Below are 20000 nucleotides of genomic sequence, written 5' to 3'. Positions count from 1 at the left end.
TGTACCTTTACTTCTACAGCGCTGCTCTTTGCTGTGCTCTGCTACGTTACACAACACTGTGTTAAGCTGGGCTGGGCTGGGCTATGCTAAGCTGTTAAGGTGACTCTATTCCTCTGTGTGAAAGGCGGGACAGCCTCCCTCTGTTCATTCTGTTGAACAGTGAAAAAGACTGTGTATTTATGAAATACATGTACCATGTTTAAATAAATAACCCTGATATATGGTCAACTCAAGACTGATGACAAGTGTGTGTGTGTGTGTGTGTGTGTGTGTGTGTGTGTGTGTGTGTGTGTGTGTGTGTGTGTGTGTGTGTGTGTGTGTGTGTGTGTGTGTGTGTGTTGTGTGTGTGTGTGTGTGTGTGTGTGTGTGTGTGCCACTGGCCATGCTGAGGTAATTGGCTGACTGGAGGTGTTTGTGTGTGTCCCTGTCCCTAGAGTGCTGCTGCCGCCCCAAGCCCCATCCTTGGAAACATGCCTCCAGGAGAGGGGATGCCAGTGGGGCCAGTCCCTCCAGGCTTCTTTCAGGTACACACACACACACACACACACACACACACACACACACACACACACACACACACACTTGGACACACACAGATAAACCTTAGCCTGGGGCCCCAGCACTGACAGCACATAGCTCACACTATTGGTATATGCTGAAAGAAGAATGTGTAATGTCCAAGTTGCCTACACACACTCAAACCCACACACTGTCTGTTCTAGAACTGGGAATAACAGCATCACATTTCTCATTCATGTTGATCTTTACCCTGATATTGAGTCAGGACCATTTCTGCATTTACCATTGTAGCGTTTATGTATAATCTTAGCGGAGCAAAAATTACTTTAAGCAGTTAAGACAAAGTAAATAAGACTGATAAGACAGCTGATAAGGACTGAATACAGTATGGGCTTTGTCTGTAAGAAGACTGGATGTTATTGGTGCAACCTAAGTGTACACTGCTCATGACATGTTACTTTGTATATGGGTTTGTTGGCTTTTAGTTATAAAGTCAAGCTGTCAACTTGTCATTTCTCTTGTGTGTTAAGCTAACGGCCACCATCCTCAGAAAAAAAGAGCGCTCCACATTCCAGATGCATTCTGGGGTGTGGTCCTTGATTGTTTTAAGCTCTCGGGGGCTGACAGCTTCTGTCCCCAGCTCTGATAATGATGTCTGCACCTCGGCCTAAGCCTCTCAAAAATCCCGTCTGCGCCTCGACTCCACTGAAAGAGGGGGGACAGACTACCAATGTTCCTTTGAAGCGCCGAGAACTTTTGGAAAGCGGGATTCGTATCCCGTCCTCTCCTTCTCTGTGAGCCACAGTTAGTTCCTGCTTCAAAGGGTTATGACAATAGCGAGCCGCCTCTGTCCTCAGCCCCCGTGTGTGTGTGTGTGTGTGTGTGTGTGTGTGTGTGTGTGTGTGTGTGTGTGTGTGTGTGTGTGTGTGTGGTGGCTTTAAGAGGAGGTGAGCGGAACACGCTGTGAGCTGCTTGGGTGCAGTGAAGGAGAAGGAGAAGGAGAAGGAGAAGGGAGGAACGCAACGGCACGCCGGAGAGGAGAGCAAATGAGACGTTGAAAGGGTGTTGGAGGGGAGGTGGAGCGGTGTAATGTGCTATGAAATGCAGAAAGAATCCGCTTTCTCGGCTGAGGTGACACACAGTGTGTGCAAGGTTGTGGGCTTCTATTTTTGTGTGTGTGTGTGTGTCCATGTGTGTATAACTGCGTGAAAGTGTGAGTGTTCAGTATGAGGCTGATCTGAGACTGATAATGGTGCCGCTGCTTCTTCTGCAAACACACACACACACACACACACACACACACACACACACATACACCCACACACACAAATGCGCACACACACACACACACACCCACACACACAAACACGCACACACACACATACACACACACACACACACACACACACACACACACACACATACACACACACACACACGCACGCATACACCCACACACACAAACACGCACACACACTACCATAATCGCAGCCCTTCAAATGACCGGAGCACACCAGTTTTCACTCTCACCGAATGATCCGGAAGGCTGGAATCTGTGCTCTCTCACACACACACACACTCAATCTCTCTCTCACACACACACACACACTCAATCTCTCTCTCTCACACGCACACACACACTCTATCTCTCTCTCTCTCCTTATCCATCTCATTGTGATTCATCCCTTGTCTCTGGCTGAACATGTGTTCACATCTCTTTTATCAGTCCGGCGTCACTGATTTCGTGTCCTCTGGGGTCATGTTATCACTTTCGGCACAGGAAAAAGACATGGAGAAGGAATCAGGCAAGGTTATTAGAATTTTCCATTTTCAAATTAGTTTGTATTCAATCTGAATTTCGATTTCATTTGAGTTAATTTCATCAGTGGTTTCATTAGTTACAGTTTAGTTTTTGATTTCATGGACTTATTTATATTTTGTTTTAGGTTATTATAGTTTCAGTTTTAGTTTTAGTAATAGTAAACGCGTGCAGCGTGAAAAATAATCTGCTTATCATTGAAGACTACATTTATCTGCTCAACATTTCAAGACTAAATGTAACTAATATACAATAGGCTACATTTATTTTTAGATTGAAAGCCTGTTAAAGACTCAGTTTCGCGAAATGTTGTTGGTATTTGTGCTCAATGGCCAAACAAATGACACCCCTCCCTTCCGTGAAACACCGTGTTGATTGGCTGGGTTTGTTTATGGCTCCGTCCGAGGCACTATGTTCGTTTCCACTTTACAGAGCCAGGACTGTGTGAGAACACCAGAGTTTCTCTGAGCCCTGAACGGACACTTAAAGGACTGCAAGGAGGAATTAGTTGATTTTGTACGGGGTTAGAATCGCAAACTTTAATACACATAAAAGACAAGAACACGATTAAATATGTCAACCATTTAAGTCAGACAAACAATATGACATGGGTTTTCACTATCAACTCTACCAGTAGCCTATAGTTAACTAAAGAAAAAAAACTCACATGTGAATTGACAAGCTGTCAAAATCGTTATGTTCTTCACTCGGGCTCTGTCTTGCTTTCCTTTCTCAAAGACAATGTATATTCCCATCATCGAGGGAGACCTTTGAAGGTGAACTTTAAGATTTGATGTCTATGTGTCAGATGCTGTTACCTGTATTTCCCATGTATTCGCTTATGCCGCTTTCACTATTAAATTACATTCAAAATAGTCCCATACAGGACCCACAGGTCCTCCATACCATATCTGACTTCTTCACGCGATAATTACTACCACTACTTCCATAATTTAGCAAGTGTAGGTCCTGACATGCTTTATCGGCATCTTATTTTATTTTAAAATGTTTCAAAACATCATCTTAGTTTTAGTTTACGATAATTACCCTGGCGCAGCCCTGCAGTCCAAGCGAGGGTAAACGGAAGCACGGCGCCAGGTGTTTTTAGACAATGTTCATTTGGTTAACACAACAGACCCGTTCCCATTTGGAATTTGGGGTTGCGAGGAAGTGTCCTTAGGAGGCAAATGAGCTTATGTAAAATATATAAAGAAAGGACACATCAGATGCCATTGCTCCATTTACCTGAGGTGTCCTCGTTCACCTCAAAGATGAGGGAGGAGCAGGAGGATGCCAGTCACGTGAGCCTTATTGGGGGATTTTGGGGTGTGGGGAAGAGCCTGGCAGATTATCCCTTGGGGTCCCCTGATAGGATCATCACTAAAGAAGATCCAGTCTCTCCCATGAAGTAGATCAGTGAACCCCCCTCCCCTCTTCACCCCCCTCCCCCACCCCCATCCCCTACCCCCTACCTCCCTTCTCTATTTGAGCTCACTCTGGAATCATTCTCATTCTCCAACATGGCAGTTTGTTCTGTCCGTGTGGCTGCAGCCATCCCTGTTTCCACTGGTGCTGTGTGATGTTCCTCCTTAAGAGGGCTTATTTGTCCTTTGAACCGTGTTGCAGTGGGTCTGGAGGCCCCCCACACCACACCACACCACCCCACTCCACACCACACCACACCACCCCACACCACACCACACCACCCCACACCACACCACACCACACCACACCACCCCACACCACACCACCCCACACCACACCACACCACCCCACTCCACCCCACACCACATCTCACCACACCACACCACACCACCCCACCCCACCCCACCCCACACCACACCACACCACCCCACACCACACCACACCACACCACCCCACACCACACCACCCCACCCCATACCACATCTCACCACACCACACCAAACCTCACCACACCACACCACACCACCCCACCCCACACACACCACACCACCCCACCCACACCACACCACCACACCACACCACACCACCACCACCCCCACCCCACACCACACCACACCACACCACACCACCCCATACCACATCTCACCACACCACACAAACCTCACCACACCACACCACACCACCCACCCCACACCACACCACACCACCCCACCCACACCACCACCCCACACCACACCCACCACACCACCCCCCACCCCACACCACACCACACCACACCACACCACCCCACACCACACCACACCACACCACACCACCCACACCACACCACACCCACCACCACCACCCCATACCACATCTCACCACACCACACCAAACCTCACCACACCACACCACACCACCCCACCCCACACCACACCACACCACCCCACCCCACACCACACCACCCCACACCACCCCACACCACACCACCCCACCCCACACCACACCACACCACACCACACCACCCCATACCACATCTCACCACACCACACCAAACCTCACCACACCACACCACACCACCCCACCCCACACCACACCACACCACCCCACCCCACACCACACCACCCACCCCACACCACCCCACCCACACCACACCACACCACACCACACCACCCCACCACACACCACACCACACCACACCACCCCACCCCACACCACACCACACCACACCACACCACCCCATACCACATCTACCACACCACACCACACCACCCCCACACCACACCACACCACCCCACACCACACCACCCCATACCACATCTCACCACACCACACCACCCCACACCACACCACCCCACACCACACCACCCCACCCCACACCACACCACCCCACCCCACACCACACCACACCACACCACACCACACCACACCACACCACACCACACCACATCTCACCACACCACACCACACCACCCCACACCACACCACCCCATACCACATCTCACCACACCACACCAAACCTCACCCCCCACCCCACACCACCCCACACCACACCACACCACACCACACCACGCATGAAAGGAATAAACAAAGCGATGTGCCAGGCAGAGACCACGCTGCTGCGAGGGAAAGTATAAAAGCAGCAGATGCATTATTTAAGGCTTTTTTTATCTCCTGGCCAGTGCATTTGCATTCTCTCTTTGCCCCCCACCCACCTCTCTGCCGTGTCTCTTTCTCTCTCTCCACCTCTCTGCCGTGTCTCTTTCTCTCTCTCCACCTCTCTGCCGTGTCTCTTTCTCTCTCTCCACCTCTCTGCTGTGTCTCTTTCTCTCTCTCCACCTCTCTGCCGTGTCTCTTTCTCTCTCTCCACCTCTCTGCCGTGTCTCTTTCTCTCTCTCCACCTCTCTGCTCAGTTTCTACCTCTCTCATAGTCGCACTCTTCTTCCCAAACTGTTTCTCTCCCTCAGTCCCCCCACCTCTGACTGCTCACTTCCTTATGTCTTTCTCTTGCCTCTCGCGCCTCCCTTTCTTCTCTCCATCCTTCCCTACCTCATTCTTGTCATCTTTCCTCCTCTTCCCCCCTTCTGTCTCTTCCTCTTCCCCTCTCCTTCTTCATCCTCTCTCTCTCTCTCATCACGTCCTCCCTTCCTCTTTCTCATTTGACTTCAGCGCCTCTCACCTCGCTCTCAGTCTCTCTCCATCACTCTCCTCTCTCCCCCCCTTTCTTCTCTCCCTCTCCCTCTCTCCTCCCCTCCCAGGAAGCACTGAGGCATGTCATATCGCTCAGGTTCACAGCTGAGTCGCCTGGGACGGCCCGTTCCAGCCCTCGGAATCCGAGTCAACACCGCGCACGGCTAAACACCTGAAGCCCAGGGGCCGGCGCAGCCCATGAGCTGACCCGCTATTACTTATTTATCTCCCCGGGACACACGCGGCACTATGCCTGCTCTCATGCAGCACACAGCTCCATGCTGGTTATCCCCCCTCATCCTGCCTTCCTCTAACAACCCTTTTTGTTCTTTCCCCCAGCTTTGTGTCAGGCTGTCGATATTCTGGCTGCAGACGCGACAGTGCTAGATGAGCTGATGTGACACTGTTATTTTTGGACATGGCGTGCACTGCCAGAACCAGAATCTGAACTTGCCATACACTGAGCCCATATTTATAAAAATTGGATTTTCATTTTCACTGTTTCAGTTTTATGTCCCCACGTGTTTTTTCCTTTCTCTTTTTCACTTCGTCAAGCTGAGGCAGAGATGGGGGGGGTGGGGGTGGAGGCACTATGTGCATTTCATCAACGTCTACTATGTGTTGTCTGTGTCATGTTCCCAAAGAAACATACACAGTGGTATGATACGGCTCCTGGTACAAATGAGGTCATGTCTAACTACACCGCCTAGCTTTTCCTTCAAATGACTTGCCTGGCTAACAGGTTATATTTGGTCACAAACCTTTGAGTTCTGATTGCCACCGACGAAGGATGTTTTGACCATTCTTGACTGAGGAATTAGCAAACGCCAAGAGCACTCTTGTTGCAGAACAGCCTTGCCACAGTTTCTGCTAGTTGTTTACCAGCCATGTCCCACTGCCTGCTTCCGTGTAAAGCACTGTATGCGTGTGTTTGTGTGTGTGTGTGTGCGTGTGTGTGTGTGTGCGTGTGTGTGTGTGCGTGTGTGCGTGTGTGTGCGTGTTTGTCTGTGTGTGTGTGTTGCTTTAGTACCCACGACTCTGAATAGATGTTGGTTCAGCAGCACCCGCACTGCCGTGAGCCTGTGCACTGGGGTAGTAACTGAACTAAATGGATTTAATGGTGGATGAATTGAAAGGATTGTCATGACTGAAATACAAGGACACTGCCAACACCTGTTTTCCTGAGTTGCGTTTGGTGTATTTTGGCTAATTTAGTTGCGTCTCCTCACTGAATGTGGACCACAGTATGACAAACACGTTGAATATGCGTTCCCGCTTGTAGGTGGAGAGCCATTGTGCCACAGGAAAAAGGTTTGTTTAACAGTGCCCCCTAGAGGTGAAACAGAGGAGACAGCGGAGACCAGAATGACTCATTGTGTCTTGTAGTAACTGCAATCCAACTATGTGCTGCATAAAGAGCTCTGGCTCACTTGCTGTGCCACTTGCCACCAAAGCAGGAATGCCTACCGACATGTACATGCATAGGCATGTGGTGCGTTTGGTTTTGAGCTTCAGGCTAGACCATAATAGTGTTGATAACTGTAATGTCAAGACATGTGATTCTGTTTACTGTCATTTATTTAAGTGTGTTGTTAATGTTTTAGTTCAGATGTCCACAGCAAACATTCTGAAATCATGCTGTCTAAATGTCTTCCAGTGCAGTCCGTGATTGAGCGTTGGCTTATTTGGCCTCTTTCTTCCATCATGCTGGTGGTCCTCCGGATGGAAGGTGTAAACCGTCGTATCTACACTCTCAGGCCTCCTGGAAGCGTGCGCAGTGCATGGAGAGTGGCGGGAGTGGCCAGACCGTTAATATTTCATCGGTATGATTTCAGTGTAATCTGATAACTCCATTTGTGCGGAGGGAATTCTGAGAGGTAGTCGAGTCCAGCGGCCCAGGAAGGCCGTGCCCTGATGAGCCTCACCATCATCATTAGCGGATGGATGCTGAGGCTGAGTGTTCTCCCCGGGCCCTCTGCTCCCAGAGATGGTGTGAGTGTGTGTGTGTGTGTGTGTGTGTGTGTGTGTGTGTGTGTGTGTGTGTGTGTGTGTGTGTGCGAGTGCGTGTGCATGTGTGTGTGTGTGTGCGCGCGCTGGACTAATGGATCCTCCACGGGCAGAGACTGGGGAAGCACCCCCACACCCAGATCCTGGTCTGGGCTCACTCTCTCTCTCCCTCTGCTCCTTCCTGGCTTTAAGCAAGTAGAGTGGGGCATGTGGGGACCTGGAGGTCAGAGAGGGGGCTGTAGTTCATCTGAGTGGACCTTCACAGCCTACAGAAGAGCTGTGACTGGGTCCATGCTCTGCATCTTTGAGTGTGCTGTATTAGAAATATGGCGCAGACTTCAGTGTGTAACCTATGTGCACCACTTACAGTCATATTGATGGCAAATGTGAGTCTGTGTGTGTGAATGGATGTGTGTGTGTATATTGTGCATATGCAACGTATTGATGTTACTTCACTAGAAGACAACATTTCAGAGAGGAGAAAGGAAACAGGGAAATGAGGAAGAGTAGAGGTGGCTTAAGAGACCACACACGCCCACACACACACACACACGCCCGCACACACAGAGACACACACACACACACACACACACACACACACACGCCCGCACACACAGACACACACACACACACACACACACACACACACACACGCCCGCACACACAGAGAAACACACACACACACACACACACACATGCCCAGACACACACACACACACACCCGCACACACAGACACACACACACACACGCCCGCACACACAGAGAAACACACACACACGCCCGCACACACAGAGAAACACACACACACACACACACGCCTGCACACACAGAGAAACACACACACACACTCACACACACACACACATGCCCAGACACACACACACACACACACACACACACACACACACACACACACACACACACACACACACACACACACACACATCCACGGCGCCTTTTAGCCTGAGCTCTTTACGGTGATGAATGAGTATGCTCAGTGCATTATTTTTAGACGGGTTCGGCCCATGAATAATGCAAAGGGTTTCCATGTGGAAAGGAACGAGCATCCTGTTTGGGTTCCGGCTTCTGGATCTTTCTCTCTCTTCCCTCCCCCCCCCCCCCCCCCGCCCCGCTCCACTCCTGTGAGGCAGAGTGGAGAGGAGGAGGAGGAGGAGGGCAGGGAGGGACGGAATCCTCCCCGTGGACGGAGTCGCTTGCCTCCTCCCCGCCGTAAGGAGACCTCTCCCAGGCGCTCACCTCTGCGAGGTCCACTGGCCAGCCTTCATCAATTATTGAGGCTGACAAATTCGGCCCTCTCACCTCAGTCCATAATTAATCAGTGGCCACTCTGCCTAAATGCCCGGTGGCTCTACAATCTCAGGTGACCCTGAGAAAACCGCTGCAGTGTCAGAGCATTAAGAGAGAGAGTGTGTGTGTGTGTGTGTTGTCCTTGTGTGCGTGTGAAGTGACCAGTGCTGGAAATTCCAGCCTGGATTCCCATGATGGAAATGACCTTTTAAGGGCTGCTTTTTAAATGGCAGACTGATCATTATACAAGGAACACAAGTGGGTTTATGCTGACCGAGTGCTTTGGTTGCACACAGGTAAACAAAGAGAGATAGAGGGAGTTCGAAGTGGAAAGAGAGAAGACATGGACAGAAACGTAGAGGAAAAAAGGAGTAAGAAAAGGGGGAGAGAGGGATAGACAGAGAATGCAGTATACACAGTTCTGAACATCTTTTTCTTTCCTCATTAACTTTCATGACCAGAATGTTGCCTTTATTTACCCGGCCATGAATGTGGACTACAGGTCGGGGGGGTTTACCATAACAATAACAGCCCTTTTTCTGCAGTGCAAATGAGAAGTGGCCCAGGTGTACGCTTCACAGAGTTTACAGCCAGTAGGGAAAAAACGATCTTTGATCATTTTCACACAAAGTCAAATATAATCATCACAGACAATAAGGCTACCTAGAGCAGGCGTGTTTAGAAGGCAACAGATGTAGCGTTCAGATACCTCCTGAAAGGGATTGAAAAAGCTGATTCAGCCCTTGACGTATGTGTCAGCAGTCCTCCCCCCCCCCCCCCCCCCCCTACCTTGCTTTATCCCTATGGATATTGTCGCATGAATATAAGAAACATTACTGAGGTCACAGCCATTGAGAGCAAATGAGAGCAGGTTCAGGTGCTTTAACTTTACTTTGTCAGAGCTTGTACTCTCGGCACACTTGACACTTGGCTTTGTGACAGCTGCTAGGGGAGCAATTTGTGTTTTTCTCTATGAGTGAAGTTGAACCTGCAGTGTTTCAGCTCATTCTGTCTGATGGTGTTGTTCACCACTGGTTGTCTATGGAAGCACGTAGACCATATTGAGGGGAGTTTCGTCTCCCCCTGCCTCCTTTCAAAATCTTCAAGAGGCCGTTTTAGCTCATTTCTTTCTTTTCCCTGATCTTAGGTGGTAAATGGTTCTTTTGCGTGCTTGTGGAGATCAATGAAGAGCTCTCTTCCTTAAAGAGCCAGCTGACAAAAAGAGTTCCCTTGGTCTCTCTCTCTCTCTGAATGCTGTCTGTCATTTTGTCTCCACAGCCCTTCATGTCACCACGCTACCCAGGTGGTCCCAGACCTCCTCTCAGAATACCCAATCAGGTACTGCACTTACTCTCAATCCCACCTGTTTTCACACACAACTATGGCCATTTGACTGGGACTGTTGCAGTAGCTGCTGCATTGTAGTCTGATGTGCCACATGTACAATGTGCCACATGTACGTTGTGTTTTGACCCAGTAGGGTCTCTTAACTGCCCTTTTTCATTGGTGCAGGCACTAGGAGGTGTCCCTGGCAACCAGGGCTTACTACCCAGTGGGATGGATCCAACACGGCAACAAGGTGTGCCTTTTGGGCTTTGACTTCCTGTCTCACGTTCTACAACACTGAGCGCTGTTATGAGTCGTGCGTTTGACCCCTTCTCTTGTGTTTTGATCAGGCCACCCAAGCATGGTGGGTGGAATGCAGAGGATGACAGCGCCCAGGGGGATGGTGCCTCTCGGGCCGCAGGTATGAGACTCACCTCGTCCGTCATCGTGGCTGCAGGCACTAAAAAGAGTCTTTTTAATGAGAGTTCTTATGTAAGTTGGATAGGACACAATGTAAGCACATATTGTGAGAGCATATTGGTTTGTCTGCAGGGTTATGGTGGAGGGATGAGGCCTCCGCTGAATGCCTTAGGTGGTCCAGGGATGCCGGGGATGAACATGTAAGATTCCAGCAACTTCTCTCTCTCTCTCCCTCTCTCTCTCTCTCCATCTCTCTCTCTCTCTCTCTCTCGCTGTCTCTCCCCCTCTCTCTCCCCCTCTCTCTCTCCCTCCCTCTCCCCCTCTCTCTCTCTCTCTCTCTCTCTCTCCCTCTCTCTCTCTGTGTCATTCTCTCTCCCTCTCTCTCTCCCCCCTCTCTCTCTCCATCTCTCTCTCTCTCTCTTTCTCTCTCCCCCTCTCTCTATCTCTCTCCCTCTCTCTGTCTCTCTCTCTCTCTCTCTGCTTCTCTCTCAGAGACAGTATGTCTGCACCTCCTTAAAAAGTCAACAGATTGAATGCACATACTTACCATATATTAATATGAATTACATTAGTATTATGAATACATTTGTCTCTATCTGTGTTTTTTTAAAGGGGTCCCGGAGGAAGACCATGGCCAAACCCACCTAACGCTAACTCTGTGAGTCCCCATATATACAGACTCTCTGTGAATTGTTATTGTCTACTATTTATTGATCTATTTATTTCAATCTCAAGGAATGAAGTCTATACCATTCTATTCTAGTGCTCAATACAAGACAAAGCAAAAAACAAAACTCCTTCTCCACATTTTTTTGCTGACATTTTTTTTTCTCCTCTGGGCTATTTCTCTCTCTCTCTCTCTCTCTCTCTCTCTCTCTCCCTCTCTCTCTCTCTCCCACTGCATCGCTGGCATTTAGATCCCCTACTCCTCGGCATCTCCGGGGAGCTATGTGGTAGGTAACACATCCATCTTTATTCAGACACACACAGAGAGAAAGTGCTGAGGAGGCCACGAGCGCCGGGGCCCGACTGCTGGCGCCAAACCCCCTGCCCTGCTCACCTTCTTCTCCTTGTCCTGCCCCGAGTGTAATTGCTTTCTGCCCACTGCCTGCTTGAGCCACGTCATTCCCCGTAGCGTTCTTTATGTATTATTTCATTTTACGATCGGAGCGCAAACTTCCTGCATTTTTTTTTTACTAATGTTTATTACAGTGTGTTTACTAAACGCACTATTTCTGTGTATTTACTGATAACGCAGCGTGGCCGTGTATCGTGTAGTCGTTTTGCGTCGTTGTCTTGCTGCGTTGTTGTGCGCACGCATCCCAAATTGTGCTGAAACACGAAATCGCAAACACACGCCTTCGGCCGTAACGTAGCTCCTGGATGTCCAGGTCCCTGTCAACAGCTTCTCTTCCAGGGCAGCGCGCCGAGTAGCCCGGCAGTGTTTACGGAAAGCTGCTCCGCAGAGGAGGAGCTCGGGAAGCCTGGGCCGAGTCAGCAGAGAGCGGGGGGGCCTAATTAGATTTGGGAAGGTGTAGGAGGGGAAGGGGGGGGGGGGGGTGATGGTGAGGGAGTTGGTTGTTTTTCAGTGAGGGGGGGAAAGATATGCAGAATGCTGACCACAGCAACACACCCCAGCACCGAGGACCACTGCACACAAACCGCTGTGGCACTCCTCGTAAAGGGCAGCGATCGGAGTAGAAGACGGGGGTCGCAGGGGGCAGTGGCACACCGAGACCAAACCTCCCTGACAGTGGACAATAAGAACAGGGTTATGGTCCATGCAGCGGACACTTTTGGTTTTGAATGGTCTCTGTGCGCTGACTTAATAAGCCATACAGATAAGGAAGAGATCATTTATGTTTTAAAAGTGGCTCATCGTTCAGCAGTTGCAGTTGGGTCATTCAAGGTTAATTTCAATGGGAACATTTGTGAATTTGTGCAGTTTTAGTACTAGCATTAGTTTTCGAAATAATTGTGTAACAAAAGTGTAAAAATCTGAGACTCTGTTTCGAAGCCACCAGCACCAAAATGATTTCATCATAGTACCTTGATGTGTGCTAGCGCTGGTTATGTAAAGCCTCCAGCTCATGTCATGAGTACCTCACAATATGTGTACCATATTCAGGGTGTTTTGTAAGCATTCATGGATGCCTATGATGCACCATGCTGGCCCAGTTTGGGACCCTACAGAGAAACGTTTGAACACACAGCCATGCAGACATTTGTCCTTGTCAGGGTTTTCTTATTGGTTTGTTTGTTTGTTTGTTTATTTGTCTTGTCAGGGTCCCCCAGGAGGTGGAGGCCCCCCAGGAACCCCTATAATGCCAAGCCCAGCAGGTAGAGCTTTATAGTTCTCAGCGCTCCTCATGGGCCAATTATGAAATATAAAAGTCACTGGTTAAGGATTAAATACACCTTATCACCATATTTCATCTTGTAATTGTAACTTAACATTAGACCTTTGTCTGGCTCTTTGAAACAAGCGTACACTTATTTTCCAGACTCCACCAACTCCGGCGAGAACATGTACACCATGATAAATGCAGTTCCACCGGGAGGAAGCCGGCAAAACGTAAGCATCGCACGACGGGGTTATTTTCATGATGAATCGCGCTGGGAAAAAAGGCCATAAATTACAAAACAAATAAATGAACAGAAGCAGACAGCTCTGCGGGTATACATTACTCTAGCCCTCCACCCCAGGCCCTCATCTCTCCTTTAAATCTCACTAATGCAGCTCTTGGCAAAGGCGCAGGGCCATTGCCCACGGCTGGATTAATCCCTGAGTGCTGGGCCCAGGCTCACTGTCCTGACCCCGCACGCTGTGATTTAGCACCCGGCCCTGACTCACAGTGGGCGCTCTGTTCTGGGACTGTGATCTCACTGACCCCTCCAGGACTCCTGTCGTCCATGCGCCTTCTCCTTCCTCCCCTCCCTCTTTCTCCTTCCTTCTCTCCCTCTCTCTTTCTCTCGTTTTCTCTTTGGCCAGTTCCTGTTCATGCTCCCTCTCTACTCCAGCCATCTGCCTGCCAAAGGCAGCCGGTTGCCTGATTGAGGAGGTCTTGTGGCGGGGAGAACGCAAAGTCACAGTCGCTGGGTCTAGAACAATGTACAACCTGTCATTCATCCAGCGGAGACATGAGCTTTCTCTGGCTTTCACTCAGTCAGTGCCTAAACAGGGTCGTTCATCTTGATTGGTTGTGCTGGTGTACAGTCATACCTGTGATGACTTCAAGATGTCTGAAAAGGAGGAAATATGTCATTGCAGGATTAGGACTTAGACAAATACACATAGTATTGACAAAAAACTGTAGTGGCTGTTTGTGTTCAAATAGATAATAGATATCTAGGCAGGAGACTATATAGCCTCCTAGGGTCATCCTAGCCTCTGTTGTGTCTGTTGTACTGTGTACGTGATTTTTTTTCTTGCTAGCCAGGGCTACAAAGAATTTTACCGACGTTCTAAGACCGAAATGACAGATTACACCGTCCACGTAGAAATAGGACAATTTCATCAGCTCATCACCATGATTGTCAATCAAAATTAGCTTTTCTATTCATTGCCACTACTGTGGACGCGGTGAAGACTTTGGAGGGCGGAGCTAAAGACTGGTGAAACATCATGGAGCGATAGAAACGTGATTGGGTCAAATCTTGCTTTCTCCCTACGCAGTCTAATGGGAGTGAGAAGAGGTCGGATTTTGTGACTCACATTAAAGTATAAAATGATAAGAATATAAAGCGATAGTTCCGTATGTTTTGTATGTATATTAAGAGGCTACCAGACATTTTGACCGGCATTTGTAGCAAGAAAGGCTACAGAAACCCTGATCTTTTATGTATGTTTGCTCCTCAGTTCCCCCATGGGCCCAGGAGGAGACGGTCCGATGGGAGGGATGGCCGGTATGGAGCCCCCACCACATGAACGGATCACTAGGTTGAGAGCCCGAGGCACAGGCTCCCTGATGGCACTCCTCTGGTCTTCCCCCACCCTCAGTCTCTTCCAGAGATCTAACCCCTACCATAACACTCTTCTAGCGTGATGCGCGTTTGAAATATTTATGAGGCATCGGCCCATGGCTGTGCTCGTGTAAACAACCTATAGGGCCACTGATCCCTCTGCATATCATGCACCCTCTAGTGGAGGTAATCGAGGAAGTAAATAGTCATTATATCTCACAAAATGTCATCATCACACAAATACTGTTTAATGTATATGATGCAAAATTACCGTATTTTCCGGACTATAAGCCGCTACTTTTTTCCCACGCTTTGAACCTCGCGGCTTAAACAACGATGCGGCTAATTTATGGATTATGATACCTGTGACTGTATACGGTGGCTTTGTGTTTACGGTGGCTTTGTGGAGCTAGGATGCTAGCATGGATGCAGCCGCATGGATGCTTAGCTCCACGCGATTTCTCAGTATCTCTCAATAACTTAACTAATGTCAAAATAACCACAGTCTACCAGCGTAGACAGAACACAACTCAAAACACTTTAGAAAATAAAATAAAAGTTTACAACAATACAAATCCAGTCTTCAAGTTCTTTAGCTCACTGGTTTCAAACTAGCGTCTGTCTTCAATCTAACGTTCTAGCTTCTGATTGACTCTTGCGACTGTGCGCTCTTAAAGCAACAGTGCACTTATCTAACTGGCAAAACTAACTATTGTATTAGTTTTGATATTCATTTTAGCCTATGTAAAGTTAATTTGTTTCAATGTTGCGGTAGGCACCTGCGGCTTATAGACATGTGCGGCTTATTTATGTTAAAAATAATTATTTTTAAAAAATTCAGTGCGTGAGGCTTATATTCAGGTGCGCTCAATAGTCCGGAAATTACGGTAGGTCCATGTATGGTGAAGAATTCTATATGATTCTTGTGTGCTCAAGTTCCGAAGAGAGTTACTAAGTGTTCAGTGTTCGGTTACAAAACTAGAGAGAGTGTAAACTGCACTCCACAACACCTCAGAACAACACCTCATCATAATCCTGACATTTTGCTCTGTCGTAGGGATGATTTTTAGTTACCCGTCTACCTCTGGGACTGTGTCAGGCTGTGGCTAGTCAGACAAACTGTAACAAAATGCTTCTCTTGTGTACCATCCAGGCTCAGCTGATATGGACAGCATCCCGAAGGTTCGTTTTTTGTCCCATGGTTTTCTGTTGTATCAAAGCTTTACATGTGTGCAACTTCAAAACTGCCAGTGTCCATCCACGTAAATTCTTAAAATGTGCAACATCTTCTACCTACAATGTCATTCACTAAATGTAAATGAGCCGTGTCTATATCTAAAAAAAAAAAAAAATACTGAGATCGCTGTGTGTGCTCTGCCTCTCCCAGAATTCCCCAGGCAACCTCAGCATGAGTAACCAACCTGGCACCCCGAGAGACGACGGCGAGATGGGAGGCAGCTTCCTCAACCCCTTTCAGAATGAAAGCGTACGTGCACTCGTGCTCTTATAGTTCAGTGTGGGGATAGTGTTGCACCGTACCCTCCAAACTGTGATCACATTGTGTAGCATGCTGAATGTGTTAGGCAATGTGTTGTACAGTGTTATTGCACTCTTTACTCTGGCTGGTTTTAGTTTTTTTTTTTTTTTAAATATGAATGAGTAACAGGAGGAGAAATTATATTTTTGCTGATTACATGTAATATGAATACCAATAGGACACCCTTTAGTGATACGTAACATAGTTTGGGATTACAGGGGTTTTGATGAATGCTTTTTGTGTAATTTATTGTAATCTTTGTTTTTGTTGTTGTAGTACTCTCCAAACATGACCATGAGTGTGTGAGCATCGTTTTTTGAGGTCCTAAGGAGTCGACAAGGGAATTAAGTTGTGCGAACGCGCTGTAGCCAGCCCTCTTTTACAATCTGAAGAAAGTGGGTCCAAGTCCTCCTCTCCTCCCCCCTCCCCCTCCCTCTCCCTCCATCATTCTCTTTTGTAATGTTGTTTCACTTCTTCAGCTACAGAGGACTGAGAGCTGAGCTCTAAATAAACCACACAGAGGGAAGACTACGACAAGTTAACAATGTTTATATTTGTATCTTTTGTGTATATATGTGGGTGTACAATCAGAAGTTACATGTGCATGTGTATACAAATGGAAGTATATTACTTGATCCGTGTATGGACAGGGAAGAAAACACAACAGACAAACAAAAACTGTATATATTGAGGTTGAACATCCGTGGTATGTCTCATTTTCAACTAAATAATTTCTTATTATTCAAGAATGTCTCCCCCTGATGATTTTTGTATATATAAAAAATTACGTGAAGTACAAAGGAAGGGCACAGCCATTAATTGACTGGGTACTGAAACAACTAATGAGAGGTAAGCACTGATTGCTGGAGATGGCTGTGGTCATATTATAAATATAGATAAGAACAGATCATTATACAAAATGTTTCTGTGTAACAAACAACCCTTTGTATTCGTACTAAACACTTCAGCAGCCATCCCCTCTTGCTGTGGCATAGGATTGTGAGGAGTCATGGTTGACCTCAAGGAACTCTAGTGATAATGCCCTGTCTGGCCTTGTGTGTTTCTGGCAAGCTGTTACCGAGAAACAGAAGGATGATTTAACAGCATGTATAATTATACAGATAATTGTAGCACCATGTATGTCTGCCTCAAATTTGACAGACTTCTTGCCAGAGTGTTGTAAAACATTTTGAATATTTGCATTTAAAAGCAAACATGGCTGAAGGGTTGGAGGTGAGAGTAACGGGATCCAGGAGGCGATGTTCAGAGAGATGGTGAGGAGCTTGTTTCTCACGGGCCCACATGAAACGATAAAAATGCTCCTCTCTACATCTTACTCTTTTTTTCTTTATTTATAGTTGTTACCCGGAAATACTGTGATTTTCTTTCACTGCGATTTTTTTTTTTATCTGGGTTTGTTGCTTAAGTTGAACCATATTATAATCATTGTTACCATTGTTGCTATTGATATTATGATACATTTACTAAACATTTTTACACAGCAAAGTGTAATTTTATAGCCTGGGAATTCAACTTATCTGTGTTTCTGTGAATTATTTAAAAAATTATACTGTACAAATGATGCAATGTTTTTTAGTGTTATTTGTAATAACATCTGCCTTTGTTAATGTTACTTCTATTGCCACACAACTAGTGTGTTAATGTGTGTCATTTTGTTTTTGTTTTGTTTATTTTTTCCCCAAAATGTTGCCTGATAATTAGGAAAATATTTCGTAGATGTAATTCATGTCTCTTTTTCATTTGAATTTAAATTGAATTTTTTGATGGTTCATTTTAATTTGTGAAGTGGTTATTTTCTACCTTGTGTTGACTTTTGTAAATACACTGGGAAGTTTTGAATATACTGTACTGATATAAAGCTTCTCATCCCTGTTTAACAGAGTCTATTGTCACTGTGTCTCTGTGTGGGTACAGATATGTCCTTTCTTTTTGAGAAATCTTCGCTATTTTCTTCACTTTGATATTGAAACTACATCAAAAATACAATTATGTAGTACATCAATTATGTAATTGGGTTCCCGATGCACTCTTTAAAATCCCAGTTGATGGAGTTACAGCTTTGAGGCAGTAAAATATTCTGACTCACCTGTCTGCTCTTTGATTCTATACAGGTAGTTCCATGCACTGATTGATTAGTGCTCTATAGCAATGTAAAGTACACACTCACAGGACTGTGTTATCTTTAAAGCACAACAACATTCAGGATATCTTTGTTTTTAAATACACAGCGAAAACTGAACTCTTAAGAAACCATGGAAGTACCCCTGTATCCCTGAAGTTCATTGTTTGAATAGCATCTCAAGCCTTCAAGGACAGGCCAACCCCTGTCTTTATTTAAAGGCCCACTGCTTCCCCATTAAGCCAAAGACTGTGTTTATTTACAGTGGAATTTCATTCCGCTTGGTTTATTGATTTAGGCCACTGTTCTACTTTCCAGTGTTACAGGGATTATCTCCTAGCTGAGGCTGTCATCCTCCATAGTGTTTGACTTCCCTGTGCGGTGCACCACACATAAAAATAGCACCTGATTGTCTTGTCCTGAGTAAGCTTCCCTTGGCCGGTGCCTTGCAGGTGGTTTGTTTTGCCTGTATGCACTACATCTCTGTGTTTTACAGCCAGGGTGAGCACACTGTGATAGGGACTTTGGCAGGGGCGGGCCGGCAGCAGTAAAGGTAGATGTGGGGAACTGATATGTGACATGGGGGTGGGTTTTCCACACTGGTGTTTGTAGAGCTGTCATGTCTGATATACCCTCCTCAGTGTGCTTGCCACAGAGACTTGGGTCACATGGCTCCCGTTGATGTCCAAGTTGGCCAGAGGTGAGGTGAGGTCACGTCCGTGCAGCAGGTTTGGAACCAAAGGCTGGAGCCCACACAGTACTGATAACAGCAGTCAGGAGTCGGAGTCGGCTAAGACGGTCAGTGCGACACACACACAGGCTCAGGTCACAGGCTTACTGGCTTCCTTTCAGGTAAGCACTCAGAGATATCAGAACCACAGCAGAGGGACTAGATCTCTTGATATCAGAACCACAGCAGAGGGACTAGATCTCTTGATATCAGAACCACAGCAGAGGTTCTAGAGCTCTTGATATCAGAACCACAGCAGAGGGACTAAATCTCTTGATATCAGAACCACAGCAGAGGGACTAGGGCTCTTGATATCGGAACCAAACAAGAGGTACTAGAGCTCTTGGCGTGGAATGGAGCAAGTGAACCAGAACGTCGTGGCCATTAATGGATCCTCAGAGAGGGCGCCGAGACGTGGGCATGTGCTGGCGGAGGTGCAGATGTGCCAGGCTATCCTGCCGTGCCACGGCAACCACCTGGGAGAGCTGGCAACGGGGCAGCTACTGAAGTGGATGGACACCATCGCTTGTCTGGCAGGTGGGTGAATACACACACCCATGGCACTTGTGTGCAGAACTAAGGCACATTTCTTGCGGAGGGACATTACATACTTAATATATGCTTTGGATGTGTTCT

The 20000-nt window shown here is 47.4% G+C and overlaps 2 protein-coding genes across 2 annotated transcripts in view; both read left to right on the top strand.

The window, feature by feature from the left end:
* The window catches only part of ssbp2b (single stranded DNA binding protein 2b), a gene marked incomplete at its 5' end in the record, with an annotated part of 41337 nt that extends 22941 nt beyond the window's left edge, over positions 1–18396 (top strand). Inside the window, 14 exon segments of the mRNA XM_031577894.2 lie at positions 435–524; positions 10527–10586; positions 10761–10827; positions 10925–10995; positions 11127–11194; positions 11607–11652; positions 11912–11947; positions 13280–13334; positions 13499–13571; positions 14857–14908; positions 14910–14934; positions 16111–16139; positions 16345–16443; positions 16771–18396. Coding sequence (XP_031433754.2) covers positions 435–524; positions 10527–10586; positions 10761–10827; positions 10925–10995; positions 11127–11194; positions 11607–11652; positions 11912–11947; positions 13280–13334; positions 13499–13571; positions 14857–14908; positions 14910–14934; positions 16111–16139; positions 16345–16443; positions 16771–16800 — 801 coding nt within the window.
* Positions 18397–19804: 1408 nt separating this feature from the next.
* Positions 19805–20000, top strand: part of xrcc4 (X-ray repair complementing defective repair in Chinese hamster cells 4) — a 21519-nt gene continuing 21323 nt past the window's right edge. Inside the window, exon 1 of the mRNA XM_042709416.1 lies at positions 19805–19901. Within this exon, the coding sequence (XP_042565350.1) occupies positions 19805–19901 (97 nt within the window). The remainder of the gene's footprint in view (positions 19902–20000) is intronic.

This window comes from Clupea harengus, chromosome 12, assembly GCF_900700415.2.
Source record: "Clupea harengus chromosome 12, Ch_v2.0.2, whole genome shotgun sequence".
NCBI lineage: Eukaryota > Metazoa > Chordata > Actinopteri > Clupeiformes > Clupeidae > Clupea > Clupea harengus.
Note: the sequence above shows the minus strand (reverse complement) of the source record. Positions and strands in the feature narration are given on the sequence as shown.